General features: G+C 42.5%; 1 protein-coding gene across 6 annotated transcripts in view; it reads left to right on the top strand.

Annotated features, from left to right (window-relative positions):
* Positions 1 to 15,323, top strand: part of FBXW4 (F-box and WD repeat domain containing 4) — a 92,860-nt gene that overhangs the window by 10,757 nt on the left and 66,780 nt on the right. For 3 of the 6 annotated variants that reach the window (XM_064595188.1, XM_064595187.1, XM_064595189.1), the window contains exons 2-5: positions 284 to 340; positions 8,164 to 8,259; positions 11,394 to 11,579; positions 12,051 to 12,183. In XM_064595188.1, coding sequence (XP_064451258.1) covers positions 284 to 340; positions 8,164 to 8,259; positions 11,394 to 11,579; positions 12,051 to 12,183 — 472 coding nt within the window. The remainder of the gene's footprint in view (positions 1 to 283; positions 341 to 8,163; positions 8,260 to 11,393; positions 11,580 to 12,050; positions 12,184 to 15,323) is intronic. The other 3 variants (XR_008506390.2, XR_006791367.3, XM_045878666.3) reach the window with 1 other exon arrangement.

Genomic DNA, 15,323 nt, shown 5'->3' with positions numbered 1-15,323 from the left:
GACTTAGGAAAGTAGAGGCATAAGCTGGATCTTGAAGAATGGGTGAATTTGACTAGTGCCCAGAAGAGGGAAGCAAGCGTTTGTCAGGGACAAGGTAGGCTGGTGCTGGCAATTTAGGAGAAGGTACGGAGGTAGGGATGAATGTAGAAGAGAGGGGCTTGGCTGGAGTTTGCTTGCATGGGGTGGGACCATGGGAGGTAAGGTTGGATGAGCAAGGTGAGGCCTTGCAAGGGACAGGTGCGTCTGCTGCCTCACCTTGTGCATGGTCCTATCATCACTGTAGGGAGCAGTCTCATTTCACTCGCTGGTGGGGCTATTCCCCTGTTTCCTGGCCAGAAGGGTAAGCAATTTAACACAATATAATGATTTTTCATTGATTGAAAAAAATCTTAATTGGGGCGCCTGGGTGGCTCAGTGAGTTGAGTGTCCGACTCTTTGATTTCAGCTCAGGTCATGATCTCAGGGTCATGGGATTGAGCCTCATGTTGGGCTCTGTCTTGGGTGTGGAGCCTGCTTAGGATTCTCTCTCTTCCTCTCTGCTCCTCCCTCACCTTCTGCTGGTTCTCTCCCTCTTGATCGTAAATAAATAAATAAATAAATAATAAATAAAAGTTTTAAAAAATCTTAATTATAGACCTCTGCTGCTGAGGCTGTTGGAGGATTTAGTCTGATGCAGGTGTAGACGAAGAGTGAGAGGTTTCCTTGGGCTGTGTAAATACCATGCACTGACAGCTGCACCTCCACACTTGCCCGAGCCTTTTACCCTGGGGGTTAGCATTTTAAAGAGACCCCTCAGGAGTTCTGGCCGCTAACTGCCTCCTCCCCAGCTGGGAACTGTTGACAAGACTCTAACTAGTGATGTTTGTACCATCAAAGACTCGATTTTGTGGTTTAAGAAGAATAAAATTGACTACATTAAAAAAATACATTAAAGGGGCACCTGGGTGGCTCAGTCGGTTAAGCGTCTGCCTTCGGCTCAGGTCATGATCCCAGAATCCTGGAATCGAGCCCCGCATCAGGCTCCCTGCTTCGCAGGAAACCTGCTTCTCCCTCTCCTACTCCCCCTGCTTGTGTTCCCTCTCTTGCTGTGTCTCTATAAATAAATAAAATCTTAAAAAAAAAAAAATTAAAGCCAAATTCTTAGTATTGGTAGAAGGTAGGGTAGGTATAGGCAATACAAGGGACAGTCTTTCTGGAAAGCAAGATCAAATAAAGAGGCAGTGTTAAAATTCCAAGCCCCGAGCATCATTTTGCATAGCCCTGTCGCCCCTCCTTAGCCCAGTGCACCCTGAGATGCCCTTGTTCTCCATTTGTGGACGGGATCCCCTCCTTTGCCGAATTCCCAAATCAGCAGGGAGCTATGCTTATGGAAGTCATGCCAGTCATGCAGGGAGGCGGCATCCACAGCATCAAGGGGAACCGAACTGCAAGATGGGGCAGGAAGGGAAACTGAGTTGTGATCCAGGAGTTTACTGGTCTTAGAGACCATGCAAGTTTAAGTCCTCTCTGAGATACCTGCACTTCCTGCTCCTTCACTCTGAGGCATTTTTATTCAGACTTATTTGCTTTGAGTTTGGGGGGTGAGGGAGGAGAGCTGAAATGAAAGGGGACTCTAGATAACTGCCTAGATTAATTTCCGTCCCTCTGGACTCACTGGTTGCCAAGATTTGAAGGGGCCCCGTAGCGTACCATGGATGCATGTTGTGTTGTTTTTGTTTGAACTAGGTCTTGCGCCCAGGAATGCAGTCAAACTGTAATAGTGACTAAGTGCCGGAAAGCTGAGAGGGAGGGGGCCCAAGTGGAAAATGAGCCTGAGGCAAGAGAAGGCAGGCTGGGAAAATGGAAGTTCCACCAGGCCCACCAGGCCGGTTGGAGATTCCTGCCCGCATTAACAGCCCTGTGAGAGGTTTATTTACAGGGCACTAATCATTTTGGGGGGAGCACACCCACTTTAAACCAGCAAGTGTGTTGGAGAAACAGCCAACCAGAGAGCATTTCAAAGATGGGAACAAGGGTCCTTATTGAATTCCAAGGGGCATCTGCTCCTATCTTCTTAGGCACGTCTGCTGCCTTGTTCTACCAACCCCTTTGACTAGACTGTGACAGGTCCCAAGGGGGGGGGCGGGTACCTGTTTTCAGAGAAAGATTATTTTATTCCTTCTGATTTTTCAGGTGCTGAAGCTAATAAGAATATACGTATGATTTTGCCACCAGCTAGGGAAACTAACCATCAAAGATGATGGAGTAGACAAAAGGGATGAAAAAGCTGAGTTGTTAAGCTGCTTTTAACAAAGTGGTACTATTTCTCAAGTCAAAGCCAAAGGGAGTGGCTTTAAAAAGTCGAAATTTGATTTGAAGGGCCAGAGCCAAGTATCGTGAGGATGGCGTTGCTTGTGGGAGAGGACGCCTGCACCTGCTGTTTGGTAGCAGTTTCTAAAGTTCAACTTTGGAAGTTTCTTGCTGATCAGGCCCGCAGGGCAGTGCTTTGACCCTTAGTAAAGTGTCAGCAAAGGGCAGTTAAATGATCGGAGAGATGAGAGAAGTGTTGTCCTTAACCCAGTTCAGGAAATATGTTGATTCTTTCCCCCATACTTCCTTCCTGCTGTGATGTAGAATATTCAATTTTTGTTCACCTCCACCTCTTAGCTTGGACCTAACTCCAGAGGAAAGGTGAGCTACGGAGGATGCCTTCTTTTATACCTGGGAGGGATTTGCAGATAAGATTTGACACGGAGTCTAATCTTTCTCATTAAGAGTTCAGTTCTTTGGTCCATCCTGTTAACTGTCTTTTGCTGTGCTTAGTTCTCTCTCCATCTGGTAGCGAGGCTTGCTCTCTATCAGTGTGAAACCGGGGACCGCATTCACCCAGTGGACGAATCAGTAATATATTTTAGCTTTACTGTGTATACACCCAAATCCTTATCATTCAGCCTGAAAGAGGACTAATGTTTGACATTAGAACAATTTCTAATAATTGTAGTTAAATTAGAAGAAAAATGAATGGTTATTGGATTAGCTTCAGGGATGACACCATTAATCGATATTAACTATTACCTATATTTATCTTTATGTAAGAAGAATAAACCTTTTTTGTACTTACACTGTACTTTAGAGAAGTCAGGTAACCAGAATTTTATAATTAGGAAGAGGCAGAACTGGGATTCAGATCCCAGTTTCCTAAGTGTGCATTCTGGGCTTTTCCCACAACTTCACTGAATTTACTATGTAGTTAAAGGTAAATCGAGAGACCTATCAACAATTATGTGAGAGAGATATGTAGAAATGTGTAAGATCTATAAACTCACTTCCAAAGTACCATCTATTTACTTCTTCTGACGTGTTTATGGAGATGTAATTTTATGTAGCATCTCTTCACTTCTACCTTTATAAATTTGATTTCATTTTAAAATTACCATTGCTTGCTACGGTCATTTCCAAAATGTTTGGCAGTTCCACATTTGTCATTTCTAGCGGCAGTGTATTACATTGCATGAGTATACTGTTCTCCCCCACAGACAAACATTTGGGCTATTTCCAGGTTTTAGCTCACATATATCGCCGCAACTATAAATATCTTTGTAAAAAATATATTTTTCTTTTGAATTATTTCTTTGTGATTTAGTGCCAAAAATGGGAATGCTGGGTCAGAAGCTGTCATATAACAATTCTCGACGGAATTCCTTCCTGAGAAGCTGTACTGGTGTGCTACCTGCTGCCTGCGATATATAACCAAACACAAAGCTGGCTATCAAACCAAAGCCAGTTTCTGTTTTTTCCCACCTAGTAATAGATGTGAGGTGGCACTTTAATAATTGTTTTAGTATGCATGTCTGTATTAATGATGTGGGATGTTTCCCCAGTGTTTAGTTATGTGGACACCGTGTGACTGTTCTTATCTGCTGTTGGTTGTAGATAAGGGGGTATTGGAGACAGGGTGTTATTCTGGTAGATTTCTATCAGTCCCTTAAAAGTTTTAGAGATAAAACTTGTACCTATAGTATTGTTAATTTTCCCCTGCTGTTGACTCTGTTTTCATTTTAATCTCTTTTTTCTTTTGTGCAGCATTTAAAATTGAAACACTTTAAAATCTTCTAGTCAAAAAAAATATTTTAAATTCACTCTCATTTTGGGGGGATTTATTATATTGGGTTATGAGATACCGTCTAAATCAGTTTTTTCCTCCATTGATACCCAGTTTTGTCACCAGCATTAATAATAATTTATTATTTTAATGAGTATTTTCCTCTTCACCCAAATATTACAGTGTAGAGAAATTGGAAAATACATAAAAACACAAAGAAAATAAAAACACACGAAGTTGGCTATCCACAGTTAACGATTTTGTTTTTTTACTTTTAATTGTTCATTTTATAAATATTGCATTGGTCTGACCATTCCTTCACTGTCCTATAGCGTCCCCAATAAGTGAGGGGGGGTGGGACCTAGTTTACGATTTTAGAGTATTTACTTCCCATGTTCTTTCTAAGGCATGTATATTCCTCTTCCCTCCCTTCTTCCTCATAAACTTGGGAACATGCTACATAAACCCAACAACACTAATGAAGTAGTGATTTCTTTCTTTACTTTAAAATTTTACTTTGTTTGTTATATATTAAGTTCATATCAGTTTGGGTCATTTCTGGCTTTCTCTTTTTAAATTGAAGTGTCAGCTAGTTTGCTTATCGCTTATTTCCAAGGTCTTCTAATTGGATAAAATACAGGAAGTATAATTGCACTATCAACAAACACATTGATACTTAATATGCATAGGTATTGGGTAAATGGAAAACAGTTCCTGGCACATCATAAACACCATATTAAATGTTAAATAAATTATCTTTGGAATTATGATCCAGAGAGATTAAAACATTCTACGTCATTTTAAAAATAGTATTCAGTTGGGTTAACTAAACTCTACTCACTATGTTGAAAGATTTTCCATAGTAAAATTGAAATAAAAATGTATTTTGGGGGCGCCTGGCTGGCTCAGTCAGTAGAACATGTGATCCTTGATCTCAGGGTCATGAGTTCAAGCCCCACATTGGGCATGGAGCCTACTTAAAAAAAAAAAAAATCTATTTTGGGTTGATCTTCTAGCCAGAAAATTAAAATAAGCAACCCCTTCCTGAACATTTACTCTCTTTAAAGGGTTTCAGAAGATTGACATGAAGTCATGGATATGTAAAAATTTTTTAAGTGTCCACATGGATAAAATGCTATAAAAAGAATAATAAATTGGAACAAAATTGACAATACAGATTATATAAAGAGGCTTTACACACTCACAAGAAAAAGACCAAAGTCCTCATAGCAACAGGGACAAAGGGTATGAACAAGCATTTCCCAGAAGAAATGCTAATGGCTTTCAAACATATGACCAGATATTCAGTCTTATCCATAATTAGAAAAAATACTGTACACATTTAAACAACAGGAAGGAAACTTTTTTTTTTTTAATTAAGATTTTATTTATTTATTTAACTGACACAGAGAGAGAGCTAGAGAAAGAACACAAGCAGGGGGAGTGGGAGAGGGAGAAGCAGGCTTCCCACCAAGCAGGGAGCCCGGTAGGGGGCTCGATCCCAGGACCCTGGAACCATGACCCAAGCTGAAGGCAGCCACTTACCCAACTGAGCCACCCAGGTGCCCCAGGAAGGAAACTTTTTAAAAAAGATTTTTATTTATTTGAGAGAGAGAGATAGAGAGAGTGGAGGGAAGGGCAGAGGGAGAGAATCTTCAAGCAGACTGCCCACTGAGCACAGAGCCTGACACAGGACTCGATCCCACAACCCTGAGATCATGACCTGAGCCGAAGGCAGACACTTAACCGACTGAGCCACCCAGGCGCCCCTAAAACCATCCTTTCTAACCTGTATCTGTTGTAATCTTGAAAGCAGGACTTGATTGCTGACTTTTAGCAAAGGGTAGTAAATGTGAAGGTATAGCAGAGACTGGAAGAAATGCATGTCTCTCTTTTTTTCTCAATAGACCTGGTAGTTATTACTCTGTTCCAAGCAGTGTACCTTTATTGTCCAATGGAGCAGGCCAGGGAAACACAGGGGAGCTATGGGGCTTAAGGTGAAGTTTTCAAATTCTTGCCCATAATTGCAAAATTCTGTCCAAAGGTACATTTTCAGAGGGGCTTTGTGGTCTTCTCCCTGTCCCCTACCACTCCAACCCAGTCACAAACTATGCCATTCCTGTTGCTGGTGCGCTCCCTTCTCTCTTACTGCTCTAACTTTCCTCACCCAGAAAGTACTATTGACACTCCCAACATTTTCTTAATTGAAAAATTCAAAACAGAAAAGTTGAATGAAATGTACCATGAACGCTCATATGCCCACAACCTAGATTCTATAGTTAACATTTCACTGTATTTGCTTTATCATGCATTTCAAAGTGAGTTGTGGATATCAGTACACTTCACTTGTAAACACTTCAGCATGCATGCATATAATTGGTATATATTAGTTTATGGGCTTTTTTGTTTAAGAAAAATTTCTATACAGTGAAATGCTCAAATCTTAAGTATATCATTTGGTGCATTTTTTTTTTCCATTTGGTACATTTTTTTTCATTTGATGCATTTTTGACTAAAGCTACATACCCGTGTAACCCAAATCCCCTTAAGATTTAGATATAGAATGTTACTCCAGAAAGTTTCTGCATGTTCCTTCCCAGTCAATCCCCTTCCCAGTGATAGGATTCCCAGTGGTAATCACTGTTCTGATTCTTCCATTATAGATTAATTCTCCTTCTCAAACTTCACATGAACAGAATCATACAACATGAACTCTTGTGTAATGTTTCTTTCTTTCTTTCTTTTTTTTTTTTTAAGGATTTATTTATTTATTTGACAGAGAGTGAGAGAGCACAAGTAGGCAGAGCGACAGGCAGAGGAAGAGGGAGAAGCAGGCTCTCCCCTGAGCAGGGAGCCCGATGCGGGGCTCGATCTCAGGACCCTGGGATCATGACCTGAGCCGAAGGCAGCCGCTCAACCAACTGAGCCACCCAGGCGCCCCATGTGTAACGTTTCTTTCATTCAGCATAATGTTTTTGAGATTCACCAACATTACTGTGTATATCAGTAGTTGTTTCCTTTTTATTGCCGAGTAGCATTTCATTGGATGAATATATACCAAAGGGTGTATGCCCATTCTCCTCTTGATGGCTGCCTGGGCTGTTTTCAACTTTTGGCTGTTAATGACTAAAGTTCCTATGAACATTCTTGTGCAAGTCTGTTTGTGGACATATGCTTTCTCTTGGGTAATTGCTAAGTCATAGAGTAGGTATATGTTTAGATTTATAATAGACTTCCAGACATTTCTCCAAATTGGGTGTACCATTTTGCTTTCCCACCAAGATTGTAACAGAGTTTTTACTGGCCTTCAAAAAATATATATTCATATACATATGTATATAAATGTGTGTGTGTATATATATTTGTGCATATAATTGAGTGTTATATATTAGTTTATATATATACAAACACAATTACAGGTATAAAATTACATATACATATATAAATGCATATATAATATATACATATGCATACAATTATACATATGTATTTATAATTTCTTCATATTTTCTGGATATAAGCCATTTGTCAAGTATACATTTTGTGAACATTTTCCCCCAGACTGTGGTATGTATATTAATTTTGGTGAGCAAAAATTTAAAATTTTGGTAATGTCTCATTTATTAGACTTTTCTTTTATGCTATTGCCTTTTGTATTTTAAGAGACCTTTGCTTAGCCCCCAAGTTGCAGAGATATTTTGATATATTTTCTTCTATCAGCTTTATAGTTTTAGATGTTATGTTTAAATTTATTTTGAATTAACTTTTCTGTTTGGTATGAGATAGGAGTCAGAGTTTGTGTTTTTCCTTAGGGATAGCCAGTGGTTCCAACTCTCTGTTATCCTTTCTCCATTAGATTGCTTGGGCATCGCCACAGACTCTGTAATGGACAGGCTGTTCTCCTTGGCTTTCTTGGTTATCCTAGGGTGGAGAGAGAAAGTTATTCCTTTCTGGTGTCCTAACCCCATCACTTATATCTAGACGTATTCTAGATACTCCTGAGTTCTGACTTAAGCCTGTGGAATTTTCTCTGGTTGGCAATGAGTTGTCGTGACTGGGTTATCTGTTCTGTCTGAACACAGGATGGCCAGTGTCCCGGTGAAGGAACGGGTGAAGGTGTCTCAGAACTGGAGGTTGGGGCGCTGCCGAGAGGGGATCCTGCTGAAATGGAGATGCAGGTAAGTAGCCTCTTGACTCTTAAAGCTACCTGGGACAGAAAAGCATGCTGGGAGGTAAAAAGTCTGGTCCTAGCTAGAGTGGATATGTGCCTCTCCTGAGGTGTGGCAAAGGGGGCATCGGAGGGACTTTTTTTTTTTTTACATTTGTAAAAATTACCAAAAAATGTACTTTAACAAATTCCACATTTTTATGATTATAAAAATAACACGTTTATTCTATTGAAAAAATAGAAGCATTTAAAGAGGAAATAAAACTTCCGTATAATGCTACCACTCAGAGGTAACCACTGTTAATGTACCTCATCAAAAGAAATAAATGAAGCCAGCATTTCAAACCATCTTGTTTTACAGTTATTTTTCTTTAAATCTACTCTATGGAGTTATGCCTTCACTTCCTTCACTCCATTAGCCCTCTGCCCAACCTTATTAAGAAGGCAAAATAGGACCTAAAGGCTTGGCTATAGATGTTACAGGAGGTAGAGTTCAGAACTGCGAGGAAATTTAGACAGTGGCTTTGGATTGCTAATGCCGCAAATTTTATGCTTCACCGATGCTACGTTATTTCATAGTTATCATTTGACTCCCTACCAAAGAAGTGCTCCTTGTTGATTGGTTGGAATGGATAAGGAACGTCATGTTCCTCATTCCAGGTTGACCTGCAGACAGGCTTCTTCATCTGAAGACCCCTTCGGTCTTGCTGGTGTCCAGTTTCTGCTGCTTTCATGGGTGGTGGTTGCTGTGAGTTATGCGGGGGTCCTGGTGGTAGTAAAGAAACTACTAGGGAGAAAGACTGATTTTTATGGTAAAAAAAACTTTACCCTCTGCCTCCTGCTTTTACCTTTTAATACCAGAAAGTGGAGTTTATTTCTGTATCAAGGTTTTGTCCCTGACGTCTTTTTTGGGGATGGTTTTCAAAGCAGTTTGGCAAATAAACACACAAAGCAGTTACCAGGCTGCCCCAGGATTCTCCACTGTTCACCTGGCATGAACCTGGTTTCTTGTCCTAGGCAAATGGCTGTTTACCAGATGGCTCTAAACACATGCATTCCAACCACCCCACTTGACTGTGCCACAAACCTGTGCAAGGGGATTTTGAAGGGGGAAGTGTATAATGAGTGAGAATGTAGGCAACTCTACACATGTTCTGTAGAATATATGCACACACTTGTAAAAACCCCCTGAGCAGAAACTCAGCTACTACAAAGGCCAAGCTGCATTTAATGGCCCGTCAAGTCAATTTGCAGAACTTTTCCACATTCCCATGACGCTTGTATTAAGGAGTGTGGGGAAGAAACACGGCCCAGTTTGCTCAGACAGGCTTGGCAGTGGGAGATGGTGTCTCTGTAAATGCAGATGAATCAGCTGTCCCTATGCTTTGCTTGGGATCTGGTAGCTCCAGAACTCCTACATAGAGTAGGACAGGCTGCTGGGATGTCTACCTTGGGAGCTTAGTCGCCACCAGAGAGCCTGGGGTCTGGCAGAGTCTGTCTGCCTTTCTCTTCTTTTCTTTTTTCTTTATTCTTTTTCTGTCTATTTCTCTTCTTCTGTGTCCCTCCCTCCCTCCCTTCCTCCCTTCCTTCCTTTCTTTTTCTTTCCTTATTTTAAAAAGATTTTATTTATTTGTGTGTGAGAGAGAGAAAGAGCACAAGAGGAGGAGCAGAGGGAGAGGGACAAGCAGACTCCATGCTGAGTGGAGCCTGTCTCGGGCTTGATCTCAAGACCCTGAGATCGTGACCTGAGTTGAAATCAAGAGTTGGTCGCTTAACTGACTGAGCCATGCAGGCGCCCCTGGCAGAGTCTTCTTTCTTAAGGCTCATTCCGTGCCGTGGGACTGGCCTGTGGCTTCTAACCTTTCTTCCTCCTGCCATACTATAGAGGGAATCTTTAACTATTTGTGGATTTCTCTTATCAGCTGCCTAGGAGAGCTGATTATTTCTCTGGAGCCCCCATATTGTAGTGGACTGCTGCGGAGCTGTGTTTTCCCATTGCCCCACTTACCCTCTAATACAGAAACGCAGATATCCCGTGTGAGGATCTAGATAGCTAACTAGTACATTAGCATCCTTTCCTAAGTGGCCATATTCCTTTCACTTATAAATAGCCCCTTTGCATAGTGGGATAAGGGAATAGGGCTTCTTGGGGCTCACTCTTCTCTTTTCTCCATCTGCTCTGTTGGAGGAAGAGGTAGAAGTATGTGTGGGAGTCTTGGAACCTCGAAACTTATCACTTAACACTTCAAATCAGGGAGGATGCAGAATGAAAGAAAATCACTTCATCTGGGTGGAGGTTTTTTTTTTTTTTAAGATTTTATTTATTTATTTAGAGAGAGAGCACAAGCAGGGGAAGCAGCAGGCAGGGGAGAAGCAGGCTTCCCGAGGAGCAAGGAGCCCGATGTGGGACTCGATCCCAGGACCCTGGGATCATGACCTGAGTGGAAGGCATATAATGGACTGAGCCACCCAGGCTCCCTGGAAGGTTTCTTTTTTAACCCTCTCTGCGCCCCAGTCATTGAATTTGCTGAGATCTGCCTACCCCCAAGAAGTCTACGCTGCCAGTAATTCGAGTCTTAAGCATTCTCCAATTAAGAGTGATATTTAATTGGTCTTGTAGTTCTGACTTTCTTTCATGAAGTCCAGAACTTTCAAAACAAAGTTTTACTTCTGGAAGTGTCTCCTCCCTTTGCTCTTTTCTTCCTTACACTTTGTATTCTGTCAGAGACATGCACACCAGAAAGCTCTGTCTCTCTGGTTTTCTTTTTTTTTCTTTTTTTTAAGATTATATTTATTTATTTGACAGAGAGAGAGACAGTGAGAGAGGGAACACAAACAGGGGGAGTTGGAGAGGGAGAAGCAGGCTCCCCACGGAGCAAGGAGCCCGATGTGGGACTTGATCCCAGGACCCTGGGATCATGACCTGAGCTGAAGGCAGTCGCTTAACCGACTGAGCCACCCAGGCGCCCAGGTTTTCTAAGGGTGGCCTAAGGGTAGGTAGTTTTACAGGAGATTGGGGAGGTAACGGCTGAGCCGTACAAGTTATTCTTGCTAAGTTGGGGATCAGTCAGCCTCTCCAAAGATCGGAGTCCGTTTTCATACTGTATCTCGTTGATTCTTAAATTGTGTTTTACATCTCTGCAGTCAGATGCCCTGGATGCAGCTAGAAGGTGATTCTCTGTACATATCCCAGGCTAATTTCATCCTGGCCTATCAGTTCCGCCCAGATGGTGCCAGCTTGAACCGTCGGCCCCTGGGAGTCTTTGCTGGGCATGATGAGGACGTTTGCCACTTTGTGCTGGCCAACTCGCACATTATCAGTGCAGGAGGGTAAGTGCTGCAGGAGTCTCCTTCTACTTCTTCCTTCGCATTCTTCAGGGAACTTCTGCTTGCCTGCCTCTTGACTTTTCTTTCTCAACTCCAAAGGGATGAGGAGGGAGACCATAGGAAGAGGGAGTGTTTTTGTTTTTGTTTTTGTTTTTCCATATGAAGCAGAGAGATTTACCAAAGGCACTATTAATAGGGTTAGCTGGAGAAGGAAAACAGGAAGAGCCTTTAATGAAAAGTGAAGCTGGTTTTGATACTCTCATAGGGGAAATTTGTTTTGTCTCTCAGCTCTGTTCAGCCCCAAGTGTACTGAAGAAGTAGAGGTGTCTCAAAGCTCAGCGCCTTGTTGAGCTGAATTGCCTAAAACAGCAAATTTGGACATCACTGGAGACTCAGGCTGCTTCTGTAGCCTTGTTCTCTTCCGACAGAGAGAATAATTGGCTATTGGGGGTGGTCTCCCTATTTCTCTCCTAGAGATGGGAAGATTGGCGTTCATAAGATTCATAGCACCTTCACTGTCAAGTACTCGGCTCATGAACAGGAGGTGAACTGTGTGGATTGCAGAGGGGGCATCATTGTGAGTGGCTCTAGGGACAGGACGGCCAAGGTGAGTGGTCTCCTCCTTACGTATGGTTATTCCCTCCTGTCTATAGGGAGTGGGGTGGGAGAGGGTGGATAGGGCCTTGAGTCTTGGGATTGGCTGAGGGCGCTGGGTGGGGGCGGGAGGGGACGACACGATAAAGGACTCACTTATGTGCTTCTGGCATGCAGTTTGCGGTGCCAGACTATGTCCCTGCCAGCTGGCCTGAGAAAGGAGTGGACAGTGGCTGGGAAGCTTGCCACTCACTTGAAATGTGAGGGCCTGGCCAGCTTTTCCTCCCTGCGCTGAATTTCCTCAAGTTTGTGGGCTGAGTTCTGACCCCAATATTTTATTTTAAAATCTCCCTCCTTTTGCTTGCTCTCTGTTTAGGGAGGTTAATTTTTCACCACCGTGTTTATAAGCAATCAGGCTGATAATTAAAATGTGTTTTTACTGCTTCTCTGGAGAGTGATGTGGTCAGCAAGCAGTAGAAAGACAAGGAGGGAAAGGCGTTTCGGTGCGTCATTGCCGAACTGCCTGGGCTACAGTCAGTCATCTGCCAACAGAATGAGGCCGATAAGTAGTGTGACCCCTGCTTTAGGGACTCTGCTCATCCATGTTTGAGTCAAACAGGCCTCCACCCATGAGACAGAGAAGAATGTCTTTCTCCCTCCCTGTGTCCAGCAGCCCTAGGCAGGGCCCGCACACATCTGGTCCTTTGGGGCTGCTGTGGGAACTTCGCTGACAATTCAGTCGAGGTGTAGGAAGCCCGATAGTATCTTACTTGCCTGTTTTCCGGCATCTGGAGACTTCATAGTGCCAACAGGAGCAAAATGCCTCTTCGTGTCAGCAAATAGGCTGCTAAGACACCTAGGGAGGGTCTCCGGAGAGGAAAGTTGCAGTTTTTACTCATTAACTTTTCTGACTCCATGTACCCTCTGGTGATTATCCCTTCATATAAAAATGCCACCAATTTATATAAAAAGGGCAACATATGTTCCTTTTTACTTCTGGAAGTTTCTCCTCCCTTTGCTCTTTTCTTCCTTACACTTTGTATTCTGTCAGAGACATGCACCCAGCACAGGAAGCCTGAGAAAAGCCCAGAAAATCTTTGGAACCAACTTGGAAACTGAATTTCCTATTGCCTGTTTCCCGTTTCCCCTACCCTATACTTACTTCAGGTTTCTGATTGGTCACTGTAGTTGTACCATTCCTTGCAAACAGACTGGCCTTAACCTGCTGTACTCCTCAGAAACAATTTGCATAGAAATCTTTTTGGCAGTGTGACCTAAAAATATTCCCATCTCCTTCTGGCATCTTCCTGTCATGGCTTCAAGTCTCCCCTGGCCCCTCCTTTTCAGTGACATCCCTTTCTTCTATCCTCTTTTCTGTGGTCGGACACCCAGAGCAGTTTAAAACTAAGCTTTTTGACCAAAGGTAGCAATTCAGGGGGATGGACTGCTTGTAGTCAAAGGATAGTAATCCCAATATTTGGGATATTGGGTTAGTTTCATGTTTTAAGTACCGACTCAACCCTATTTGGTGGATTCAGTTCTTTTTAAGCATTAAAGTAGGTACTTTCTAATTACAAAATTGTCACCGCAGTTCATCCTGTTTCCTTTGAGGATTTCTTTTAAGTCAGTGACAGAATCCCCCCTCCCCCGCCCGGTTCTTCAACTCCAGAAAGCTGGCCTGCTGTTTTGGGGCTCCCCAGTGACCTCCAGGCCAGCTCATCTTTGCAGATTTCTGGACGCTGCTTCTGCTCCCTCTCCGTTGCTGTCTTTGCCTCTAGCTGCCTTCAGCTTCCTGACCTGTTTCTACATTACCCAGTGCTAATCTTGTATAACCAGCCCTCCATTTCTTTTTGGTGGCATCTGCGGTCCCATAGCTGCTTCTATAGGCTTCTAATACACCCCAACCTACATGAGAACTTAGTCGTGTTTGCCTGTAAATATCTATAGCCTGTTTGTTGGGAGTTCCCCCAAATACGTACTGTGTTTTAGGAAAGAGATTTGTTTTATTGGGGTGAAAGGAACTAAAACATTTTCTTTGTAAGACTTCTGAGTTAGGAACTGATTAGAGCTAAGCCCGGAGTGGCTGCTTAGTTTGGATTGCCCCTCCATCCTGATATGTGATAGGACTGTAGGAATGTTCTCAGTGGGCCTGGGCTGGTCCTGACCATTCTTTCGTTGTCTCCCTTAGTTCTCTATTCTTCCATTTATTCTTAAAAGTACCTACTGTATGCAAGGCATAGTGTACAAGGCACTGGGGCTCTTCAAAGGTGAGGAAGAGCCAGCCTCTCCTCTTGAGGCGAGCTCAGACATGCCTGCAGTGGCTCTGAAGCTGATGAGAAGTGGCCGGGACTGTGAAGTGTGCAAGGCTCTAGGGAGAGGGCCAGAAAGTTCACAGGGTGGAGAGATCACATCTGGCTTGAAAGGGGAGACTTTATGAAGGAAGGAACATTTGAACTTGTTGTTTTTTTCTTCTTTTAGTTATTTTTCAATGCAGAGGTTTGCTTGTTTATATATAAGTAACCAGGCACGATGCTAAGCACCTTACAATTGTTCATTTTCTCCTTTTCTCCTTTAGGAGAATTGTTTCCCCACAAATTATGCTCATAATATATTTTGGATATCCAATATACCCTACTGTATCTACTTTATTTTATAAGGTTTTCTATTATTATTATATATTTAAGTGTCATCTTCAATGGCTTAATGAGTAATAAGACCCACTGTTATTGAATGCTGGATACCTGCCAGATGCTGGGTTACTATGTTTGGTGCTTTACGCATTTCTTGACTTTTCTGCAGCCCTCAAAAGATAGGTATTATTTTCCATTGTACATATGAAGAAACTGAGGCTAAGAAGTCCTGAAACATCCTTAAGATCAGAGATAATAAATAACAACTGGGTTCAGACCCACATGTGTCTGACTCCAAAGCCCACGCCTGCCCTATCTGCTCTTCCTGCAGCCGTAGGCTGCTGGGAATATTTTTACCATATAGGTTTCTCTTCGTTTTAGAATTACTATCTTTGGGTAGAGTCTCAGCAATAGAATTACTGGGTGTGAGGCTTTGGTCATTTTAAGAGTCTTGATACATATCGTCAACTGCTTTTTGAAAGGACTATATAAATGTCCACTTCTACTGAGTTATATCTTTTGC

This window comes from Mirounga angustirostris, unplaced genomic scaffold, assembly GCF_029215605.1.
Source record: "Mirounga angustirostris isolate CCGP_5_RB_7025 unplaced genomic scaffold, mMirAng1.0.hap1 SCAF_6, whole genome shotgun sequence".
NCBI classification, from domain to species: domain Eukaryota; kingdom Metazoa; phylum Chordata; class Mammalia; order Carnivora; family Phocidae; genus Mirounga; species Mirounga angustirostris.
The sequence above is the reverse complement of the archived record's forward strand: the minus strand, read 5'-3'. Positions and strand labels throughout refer to the sequence as shown.